At 54.8% G+C, this 10486-nt stretch overlaps 2 protein-coding genes across 4 annotated transcripts in view; one reads left to right on the forward strand and one right to left on the reverse strand.

The window, feature by feature from the left end:
- Positions 1–2717: 2717 nt before the first annotated feature.
- On the forward strand, positions 2718–6433 carry SNX22 (sorting nexin 22). 3 transcript variants are annotated; one of them, XM_059372238.1, is made up of 7 exons: positions 2718–2884; positions 3279–3362; positions 3763–3867; positions 4402–4496; positions 5079–5111; positions 5339–5406; positions 5852–6433. In XM_059372238.1, exons 1-7 carry the CDS (start codon positions 2816–2818, stop codon positions 5971–5973), a joined length of 576 nt encoding a protein of 191 aa, XP_059228221.1. In that variant the 5' UTR covers positions 2718–2815; the 3' UTR covers positions 5974–6433. The 3 variants fall into 3 exon arrangements, with proteins under 3 accessions (XP_059228221.1, XP_059228222.1, XP_059228223.1); XM_059372239.1 differs by lacking the exon at positions 5079–5111; XM_059372240.1 differs by lacking the exon at positions 3279–3362.
- Positions 6406–10486, reverse strand: part of PPIB (peptidylprolyl isomerase B) — a 6186-nt gene continuing 2105 nt past the window's right edge. The window contains exons 3-5 of the mRNA XM_059372237.1: positions 9483–9576; positions 7301–7485; positions 6406–6756 (exon numbers count right to left, since the gene is read on the reverse strand). Coding sequence (XP_059228220.1) covers positions 6634–6756; positions 7301–7485; positions 9483–9576 — 402 coding nt within the window. The 3' untranslated portion in view covers positions 6406–6633. The remainder of the gene's footprint in view (positions 6757–7300; positions 7486–9482; positions 9577–10486) is intronic.

Here is a 10486-nt window from a genome sequence, read left to right on the forward strand (position 1 = left end):
TCCATCAATTTGAGGTTTCTCAGGAACACCTGAATATTAAGCAAATAAATAAGGTGGACGACAATCTGCGGGGAGCGAGAGGTGTCCAGCTCTGAAGGTAATCCCTCACAGGCCTTCCTCTAACTCCTCCCTCCTGCCTCTCTCCCAGGCCTTCCCTCTGCTCCCAGCCTCTTCCCAACATCCTCTTCTCCATTCATTCATGGAGGCTTTCAACCCACGAATGTTTTTTTTTTAGTATCTCCTATATTCTTGGCACCATGGCAGCAGACTCTGAGGAGACCAGGTCCCTGGCCCAATGGCAATGAAAGCCTGGGGCAAAGTCGGGAGAACCAGGGAGGCACACAATAACCAAACATATAATGGAAGACAGGGTGAGAGGATAGTGGTGAGGTAAGGGGTCAGGAAGGCAGGTCTCTTTGAGGAGATTTAAGGCTAAGAATTGCAGTTTTTAGGCTAAGCCCACCAGCTAGGTAAGGAGTCAGGGAAGAGTGTTCCAGGGAGAGAAAACAGCAAGCGCAAAGGCCCTGAGGCAAGAAAGAGCTTGTTGGGTTTGAAGAACTAGAAGGTCACTGTGGCTGGAGCTGGTACATCAAGAAGAAGGAAAGGAAATGAGATGAGAGATGGAGGGGCGCCTGGGTGGCTCAGTGGGTTAAGCCGCTGCCTTTGGCTCAGGTCATGATCTCAGGGTCCTGGGATCGAGTCCCGCATCGGGCTCTCTGCTCAGCAGGGAGCCTGCTTCCTCCTCTCTCTCTCTGCCTACTTGTGATCTCTCTCTGTCAAATAAATAAATAAAATCTTTTTTTTTTTTTTTAAAGATTCTATTTATTTATTTGACAGAAATCACAAGTAGACGGAGAGGCAGGCAGAGAGAGAGATTGGGAAGCAGGCTCCCTGCTGAGCAGAGAGCCCGATGCGGGACTCGATCCCAGGACCCTGAGATCATGACCTGAGCCGAAGGCAGCGGCTTAACCCACTGAGCCACCCAGGCGCCCCAAATAAATAAATAAAATCTTAAAAAAAAAAAAGAGATGAGAGATGGAGGCAGGGCTGGGTCACTCAGAGCTCTGTAGACTGTGGTAGGGAGGGTGGGTTTTGTTCTTAGTATAACGGGAAGCCTTCTGAAGGCTTGAAGCAATGCCTTGATGGTTTGCTCTAATCAGAGAATGGACCTTATATGAGAAAGGGAGGCAAGAGAAAACAGGGAGATCCATTAGGAAATGTAGCTGTTTTCTGGGTGGTAGGATCAGAGACAGAGGGCGGTCATTAGGACAGGTGACCAAGAAGTTTAGAGGTCTTAGGTTCCTGGGAGAGGATTCCCCGGTAAGTAGACAAAGAGAACAGGGTCTCTGAGTGATGGCGCTCCAAAGTGCAAGGGAAGAAATGAAACCCCACCACTTCTGTTCATAATGGGTCGTTTCCCTTGCGGGAAATTTCAGCTTCCTGATTCTGGGGCTCTTGTGCGATGGAATTTGGGGGAAGAACATGTGGTACATAGTATTGGTGAGACCTGCTTGCGTTCTTTGGGGTCATCCTCTCAGCCTCTCTCTGAGAGCAGAGCTGAGGGTGGGGGGTGGGGGGCGACTTTCTGCTCCAGCTCAGAAGCCCCTCTGCACTAGCAGGGGAGAAAGTGAGTCAGTGGTCCCCCAATCACCAGCCTCTACCCCTAAGACAGGTGCTCTTGCTTCCTCCTTCCCACCACAAGTCCTCCAGCCTGCCCAGACCTTTGTTGGGAGAAGTCAGAGGAGTCCTGAATGGGACTCTGCTGAATGGGACAGCTCCCTTAGGGATGAAATGTAGGGTGCTCAGTGGGGGAGTAGAGGCCCTTTTTAGCCCAAGGTTGAGAGATTTCTGGATTAAATCCTGCCCCATACCCAGGAAGGCCTTGTCTGAGGGGGTGAGCAAGAACAGCCTAGTGCTCTCTCCCACAGTCCCTCTTCCCTGTCTGTTGCCCTGTACAAAGACACCACCCACCTCTGCCTCCAGGACAAGCCCACAAGCTGCCGTCTTCTCAACACCTGCTCTGCTGAGGGCTTAACAGGGATCATCTAAGTTTTTATACACTCTCCTGAGGGAGCCCTATAATCCCAATTTTGCAGATGAGAACAGGTCTACACAGTTCAGGAAAGCCAAGCTATCTGTCCCCCAAAGCAGAGCCCAGGGCTCTAAACTGCTTCTTCCCGGCAAACTCGACCTGAAGCAGATTGGGGCTGAAAGATAAATGAATGGATGAAAAAAAAAAAATGAATGTAAGGGCTCATGGATGCTGGGAGAGGCAGACATCAAAGCCAGATTGTCCAAGCCTTCCTAGGTGAGGTCTTGTTCCCAGGGTCTAGGTGAAAAGTGGCGGGAAGGGGCGGGGGGCGGGGGGGGGGCAGCCTAGTCCCGGGAATGGGTGTGAGAACCCCAAGGTAGGCGCCAAGGTTTGGGCCTTGCATCCCTCCCTGTCCAGGGCCCACAGACCCTAGTCGTTACTAGGCGCTCAATAAAGAGCAGATGAAATTTTGGCTCATCAGAATTCCTGGCAGTCTGCGGCTACTCAGTAAATATTGACAATTGATAATTGTCCGACGAAGGGTCCCCACCTGCGGCCCACTAGGCTCAGGGGGCGGTGCTTGGCCCCCGCCTCCCTCGCGCGGTGCCTTAATCGGCCCCTCGCAGGACCCTGCAGCGCGAGGGAACGCCCGGGGCGGGGCCAATTTGGGGCGGGGCCTGACCGAGGGGGCGGGCCCGGTGCGGCCCGCCGGGGTCTGCGGTGTGAGCTGGGAGAGGTCTTGCTTGCTGCTTCCCGCTCGGAGGGGCTGGAGCCGGGGTGCGGATGCTGGAAGTTCACATCCCGTCGGTGGGACCCGAGGATCCCAGGCAGAGCCCAGAGAAAGGCCACATGGTAAGCTGGGACACTGGCTGGGAAGGGGCATGGGACCCGCCGCATTTCCTCGCGCCGAGCGTAGTGGGGATCCCGCGCCCGGGCTGGAGCATCCGAACGCGGCGGGTCAGGCGGTCCAGAGACCGCCAGCCGAGGGTCTCGGGCCGCTTGGATTTGGCAGCTCCGTGGACGACGGTCCGGGTTCACGGGGGACTGCACGTAGCAGAGGGGCGGGTGCATCCTCCCCATCTCCCCAAGTGTTGGGCAGCGTGGGAGGGTCCCCGGAGATTGGCGGGGCTCCCGGGGCCGCTTTGTACCTTTGAGCGCGGGAGGGTGGGCGGGTTGCGGCCGTGGGTCCTGTTGAGCCCTCCGGCTGGGCCTCACGCGCACCTGGCCGCCCGCCCGCGCCCGCCAGGTGTTCCGAGTGGAAGTGCTGTGCCGCGGGCGCAGGCACATCGTGCAGAGGCGCTACAGCGAGTTCCACGCGCTGCACAAGCGGGTGAGGCTGCGCCGCCGACCGACCGACCCCGGCCCGGCTCCTGTCCAGCTCCTGGGAGACGGGCGGACGAACTGCGGCCCCAGCCTCTGCCACCCCCATTACCGCCCCGCTCCCTCCGTCCTGGGCACAGACCTCCCTTCGGGCTTCGGGGTGGACGCAGAGGGGCAGGGCCCAGCTTGTACCGTCAATGCCAGTCGCGTGGTCGGCCATCCCTCGGGCATTTGGGGGAGGATGGGGGGAGACTGGGTCCTGTCCCAACCATCACTCACTACGGTCTGCCCCGGGGTAGAGCCTGAAGTCTGGAAGTGGGGGCAGGGAGGACCGGGGGAGACTCTTGGGCGCAGTGAGCTTGAGGGCTCAAGCAGAATGCTGTGATGGCACCGCGGTAACCTTCTGGCAGATCAAGAAACTGTGCAAAGTGCCCGACTTCCCCTCAAAACGCCTGCCTAACTGGAGGAGCAGAGGATTGGAGCAGCGGCGGCAAGGCTTGGAGGCCTATATCCAGGTGTGCAGGGGGCACGCTCTGTTAATCCCCAGCCTGCTGGACCAAAGGTGTGGGCCGGGGGGGGGGGGGGTGGTGTGGAGGTACAGGGAGTGAAGGGGACCCACTCTCCAGCATGCTGTGTACGACCCCAAGCCTCAGTTTTCTGAACAGTCATGGGTCCAAACAGCTCTCTCTGTGTTGAGAGAACAGGATGAGGTAACACAGAGGCAGGTGGTTTCTGCTCAATGAAAGCTAGTTCTTGCTTTCCTCCAGGGTGAGAGCCTGGGCTACCGTTAATACTGAGGATTTGGGTGAGGACCCTTCTCCCTTTTCCCCACACAGAGATGCCAGATTCTAGGCCATGTTGGCTTCCTGGGCTTACAACCCATGGAGTCACCCAAGGCCCAGTGCTCAAAAGGTACCCAAGCTTGGTTTAATGCTCTGCTCGTTCTTGAAATTCTTGGTCATCTTAGAACCCCCACCCTCTCCATTTTGCACTGGGCTCTGTATGTTACACAGCAGGGTCTGATTACAGGTTCCCTCTGATCCCTCCAGGGTGTCCTGTACCTGAACCAGGATGTGCCCAAGGAGTTACTGGAATTCCTGAATCTTCGGCACTTCCCCACAGACTCTAAGGCCAGCAGCTGGGGGTGAGTGCCTCTGGGGACCATGGCCAGGCAAGAGAGAGGGGCCCCAGTGCTGGGGGCACAGGGTCTCTTTGCAGCAAGCAGGTGAGGAAAGGTTTTACTTATTTATTATTTTTAGATTATTTATTTGAGAGGAGTATGAGAGGGGAGGTCAGAGGGAGGAGCTGACTCCCAGTAGAGATGGGAGCTGGAAGCCCAACTCAAACGGCAGGGATCATGACCCCAACCAAAGGCAGTTGCTTAACCAACTGAGCCACCCAGGTGTGCCTTATTATTTATCTTTGAGGAAAGGTTATAGAGGCCAAGTCCTTTTTCTTCTTACAGCTGTCAGGCATGGGCCTGTTTCTTCTTTGAGACGTGACCTCCCTCATTAGCTTTCTTGGCGGTGGGGATAGAGTGGCTATTTTCTGGACAGTCTTGGTTACCCCAGCCACCTCCGGAACTGAGCTTGTTACAAATAGAAGCAGTGGTCCCCTGGGAGGCGAAGTGCTGGGGTTGCGTGTCTCCACCTCTTCCTCACGCGCGCCCCTGCCTTCCCCCACCCCCCTCACCAACCGCAGCTCACAGCGCGTCTCCTCTTTTCAGCGCCCTGGGGGAGTTCCTGCCGCATGACAGCAGGCAAGTCAAAGCCCCTGCCGCCCCCTAGTGGCCGTGCGCCAGGAGGCGGCCTGAGGCTGTCGGGCCTATCTTCCCAACTGCAGACTCCCACCCCCCACCCCCGCCCCCAACCACCACCCTGGTTTCTGTTGGTGCCTCCTGAGCCCACTTACCACTCACCTTTTCCTTTTGGGGTCCCTAGTCTCTCCCCTGCCTCTCCCTCACCGTTCTGGACTCTTCCCTCCTAGCTCCCAGCTGCACCACCGGCCTGTCATCAGCTTCTACACGGATCCCTATATTTGCAGCCCATCCTCAGGTGAGGGGTGGGGGCTCAGACCTATAATCTGCTAGTAGGGCCTAGATGTCAGGATGGGAATCCAGGGTGAACCTGCCATTTTCAGCTCAGGACTTCAAGGCAGCATCTTGGGCCTACTGCCTGCCTTTGGGGCCATACCTGTCCTGCTGCTCCTGTGGCCTGCTTGGTTTTCCTTCAGAAAGTGGATGTGGGGAGATAAACTTGGCACTCCTGGTCTCCATTCCTCACCATCCTGGCTTTACCAAGCTAATGTGAACAGAATGTAAGCAAGACATGCCAAGGCCTCATTTGGGATGGCCAGCTGTTCTAGGGCTTTGGCAGGGACCTCTATTCCTGAGGAGGGGGCTGAGCCTATGGGTTCAGGAGCTCACGTAACTACAGACCTGAGGCCAGGCCGGCCCTCCATCTTTTCTCCCTTTGCTCCTATTTTCTTTCTGTCCCACAGAGCCTCTGCCCAACGTGGTGGTGAATGGCGTACTCCAGGGCCTCTACGGCTTCAGCAACAGGCCAGCTGAAGCTCAGCCAGAGGCATCTTGTCATCCTGCTCCTTTGCCAACGATGCCCTGACCAGCCCGGAGGCCTATGGGCCCCCTGCCAGGACAGGCACATGCCTCAGTGTATGTGCTCCCTTCTCAGAGAAGGCGGGGTCCCCCCAGCCCAGACCCAGGACTTACCCACCCTAGGTGTCAGGGCAGGGACAACAGGGGATAAGGAATAAAGGGAGAAGTCCATTTAGAGGTAGGCAATGAAAAGGAAGAGGTGTATTTCTTCCCCTACACCAGAAGGGGGCAAGGGGCAAAAAGTGGCACCTTAGTGGCAAAGGTTAGAAGCAAGGAGCAAAAAGTTTCTGATTGCTATTTGTGAGTAGTTATTGGGGAAGGAGCGTTCAGACCAGAGCCCCCAAACAGGGGACAGCACCCCCTGCCACCAGATCCCAGACATTCTGGGACAGGGACTTCAGCAGCTGTTGCAGGCCCAAGACTCCAGCCCACACAGTGATTATAAAAAAAAACCATCTTTTTTTTTTAACTGGTCAGCATTGGTAGGACTTTGTTACAAAACCAGGCCGGTAGGTAGGCCTGCGGAATGTGCGGGGAGGGGTCCACTCTGTCAGAGGCCAGCACTGGGGCCAGAGCAGCACAGAACCCTGCGGCAGCCGGTCTCCACCCAGGGGAAGGCAACAGGGCTGCACAGATGGTGGCTCAAAGGGAAGAGGTCCTGGGGGCCCTACTCCTTGGCGATGGCGAAGGGCTTCTCCACCTCGATCTTGCCACAGTCTGCAATCGTCACATCCTTCAGGGGCTTGTCCCGACTGTCGGTCTTGGTGCTCTCCACCTTCCGTACTACCTCCTGGGAAGGTAGAGCAGAGCCGAGTCAGGAGGTCCACCCCTCAAAGGAGAAAGGCTCCAGAATCTGGCCGAGAAAATCTGCCCCCATGGGAGAAAGAGCAGGCAAACTGTGGGGCCCCCAAAACCTAATGGAATCCTAGCCGGGGAGACCCTAGCTGTAACATGAGGAGGCAGTAGTTTTGATCCTCTGCAGCAGGACTAGGCAGAGCTAAGGGAGAAGAGGGGGGTGGCTGGGGAGTGGGTACCCAGTGGCCTCTCCGGGATTATAGTGTGTTCGGCTGGGTTCTGCACAACAGAGGGTAGTGCCAGCCTCTCATTGAGCAAGTGAAATAGAGGCCCCTGTCCTTGTGCAGGCCACAAAAATTGAGAACTTGGGGGCAGAGACACATAGGGTAGTTCCTGATTCCTTCCAGATTTGGACATAGGAACACTGGCAATCTATGGGTCCCTACTGGGAAAGGGATAAACTACATGGTGCCCCTGCCCATGAATGTCCATTTCCTGGGGAAGGCCACCCAGGTTTAGCCCCTGCCCCCCAAACTCACCATGCCTTCCAGAACTTTGCCGAATACCACGTGCTTGCCATCTAGCCAGGCTGTCTTCACCGTCGTGATAAAGAACTGGGAGCCATTGGTGTCTTTGCCTGCATTGGCCATGCTCACCCAGCCAGGTCCGTAGTGTTTCAGCTTGAAGTTCTCATCAGGGAAGCGTTCACCATAGATGCTCTTTCCTGGGAAGAAAGAGTAGAGCAAGGAGCTGAGCTGGCCCAAATCAAGCATCCTTTGGGGTGAGGATTCCAGGGACTCAACCTGTCTTTGGTCAGGCCAGGCTCCAGTGGATTATAAGGACATAAAAGCTGTTCACTTCCTTCCCTCTGGTCTCAGAGCCAAACCATGCTGACAGACCAAGTGGGGCATGAGGCCAGACTGATTTAGTGAACAGCTTATCCCATTGGTTACTTTGAAAACATAACTGAGTGGCTTTTAAATAAGGCAAAGATCGACAGCTACTCTTGGCTATGGCTGGAGAGGTCTGCCACAGGAACTCTGAAGTACTCTGGTATAGAGAGGTGCTTTGCAGAAGCAAAGAAAAGGACAGCTGTGGCTGATCAGCTTTTCTTTCTCAGAGCACATAAGATAACTGAGATGAGTGGGGAGGGGCTGCCACTTGGGTTCTGGATAATCAAGTGCCTCTTACCACTAACACAAAATAAAAGCTGGGTGTTGATGTGTATAGTGTGTCTACCCACAAAGGATCTGAGGCCCAGGTACATGACGAAGGGAGCTGGGCAGACCCTGACACCATTTCAGAAATCCTCATACTTAAGTTCCCAGAGCTGCTTCCGGGAGAAATCCTGCCCCCTACTTTCTCCCTGTCTCCTCTTGGGAGATTCACAGTGTGCATTCGTGACTATAGGTCCTGGAAAAACCCAGTAACAAGCTACACTGTTTTACCCAACACCTTTCAAACTCACGTACAAAACCTGTACCTATTTGTGGCAACTCCTGGGTCAAGTGCTGGCTCAGAGTCTCCTCTCCATGAGAGTCTTCCTTGTAAATCTCTGGCATCTGCAGGGTTTCTGCCAGAAACCCCCCACAGCTCCCTCTATGGAATAACTCTTCGTTTTAAACTCAATATATTTCATCATTTTTCCCTCCAGACTTCAGTTATTCTTTTGACAACTTTTCCTTTGCCCACTGTCCATGCAGCTCCCACCTGTATTATCTACTTGTCCTTCCTCCACTCCTGCCACCCCCACTGCAGTAGTGACTAATGCTCAGAGTGGGAACGATGTACGCTGGAGGACAGTCGAGCAGTTTACACACAGAAACACGGCCCCATTATCCTCCCTCAAACTCCTTTGTGCCTAGGTCTTCCTCCCATTCAAGCTCCCGGGCCTGGCCGCAGCCCAGCATGGGCTCCCCGTGTGGTGCGTGCTCTCCCTCTATCTCGGAACCCCACTTTCAGCCAAGCTCCTGCCATAGAACAGCAGTGGGTTCACCTGAGCCCCACCTCTTTGTCCAAGTTCTCCCCGGCCAGACCCTGCCCAGATCCTCCCTCACAAGCAAGAGGCCACTACTGACCAGCTTGGACGGAGCGACTCTGCTTGCCGGCATCTGGCAGTGGCCGACTTCCACCACGCACCAGGCAGCTACCCTGCAGCACCCCAGCTCTTCCCACTCTACACAAGAGGAAGGTGAAGCTCAGAGGACTCACTTGCCTGAGGTCACTAAGCACGAGGATGGCAGACCTCACCCAAATGTGTCTGCCCCCATGCATACAATGCTTTGTATAGCGTCTGCTCCGTCTCAGGCACTGTTGCCGATGGCCATCACTCACACTCACATTCCGTACTGTTCCATAGCTTTCATGTCCTGTTCCCCTGGCTCCTCCCACCTAGATGGTGAACAACCCAGCAAGAGCCTGACCTAGAGCCACTGACCCACGTGTTTCACTTTGCTCCCCACCCCCAGGGGGTACCTCAAGAAAAGTCACCAAGGCTGTGGGCCCTGACAGGCAGGGGTGAGAACCACACGACCCCCTGCTCTTCTCCTCCCCTTTGTCCTGGGGTCCCTGTACAAAGAAGGCCACAGCTGGTCCCCATGCGGGTGCTAGTCCTGCTTCTGCAGCTGGGAGAGGAGGCGGCTCGTCTGCCCAGCACAATCCAGCCCTCCCAGCTTAAAGGATGTACCAAAAGAGCCTGGTGCCCAGTGGGCCCGAGGTTACCTCCAGTGCCATCTCCCCGGGTAAAGTCTCCACCCTGGATCATGAAGTCCTTGATCACACGATGGAATTTGCTGTTTTTGTAGCCAAATCCTTTCTAAATAAGGGAAGGAGAAGGTGAGAAGTGGCATGCGACACCAGGCAGATACTAGACCCTCCATGAACCCAGCCCACAGCTAAACCTCCCAGAAGAGACACCACTGACCAGATTCGTCATTCGACATGCCAAGTGAGCAGTAACCAACAGGCCAGGCACAGAGCACACAGACCAAGGAGAGGCTAAGACTGCACACTCCTCAGCCTTTATACAATTCTACTTCACATGTCGTCTCCACCTTTCCCCCTCATTTTCCTCTAATCTTAAGAACAGATGTAAGACGGGCCAAAAAACAACAGTTACCTGCTGAGTCACTGCAGGGTTGGAATACAGACATTTTTTTCCTCTGGTAATTTTTTATTCTGATTCCAGTATAGTTAAGATACACCATTATCTTAGTTTCAGGTGTACAATACAGTGACTAACAATGCTATATACATCACTCAATGCTCATCCTGGTAAATGTACTTTTTTTTTTATATGTATTTTGCAGCAGTCTTTTTTCTTTTCAAATATTTTTTTTTTTTTAAAGATTTTATTTATTTATTTGACAGAGATCACAAGTAGAGAGAGAGAGGCAGGCAGAGAGAGAGGAAGGGAAGCAGGCTCCCCGCTGAGCAGAGAGCCCGATTCGGGGCTCGATCCCAGGACCCTGGGATCACGACCTGAGCCGAAAGCAGAGGCTTTAACCCACTGAGCCACCCAGGCGCCCCTCTTTTCAAATATTTTTATTTATTTATTTGACTGAGAGAGAGAGAGAGCACGCGATCACAAGTAGGCAGAGAGGCAGGCAGAGAGAGAGGGGGAAGCAGGCTCCCTGCTGAGCAGAGAGCCCGATGCTCAATCCCAGGACGCTGAGATCATGACCTGAGCTAAAGGCAGAGGCTTAACCCACTGAGCCACCCAGGCG

This window comes from Mustela nigripes, chromosome 13 (genome assembly GCF_022355385.1).
Source record: "Mustela nigripes isolate SB6536 chromosome 13, MUSNIG.SB6536, whole genome shotgun sequence".
In the NCBI taxonomy this organism is placed as follows: domain Eukaryota; kingdom Metazoa; phylum Chordata; class Mammalia; order Carnivora; family Mustelidae; genus Mustela; species Mustela nigripes.

Coding starts and splice junctions, on each gene's coding strand:
- SNX22 (XM_059372238.1), top strand. CDS start 2,816: ATGCTGGAAGTTCACATCCCGTCGGTGGGACCCGAGGATCCCAGGCAG. Junction 2,885..3,278: donor GCCCAGAGAAAGGCCACATG/GTAAGCTGGGAC, acceptor CGCGCCCGCCAG/GTGTTCCGAGTGGAAGTGCT. Junction 5,407..5,851: donor TATTTGCAGCCCATCCTCAG/GTGAGGGGTGGG, acceptor TCTGTCCCACAG/AGCCTCTGCCCAACGTGGTG.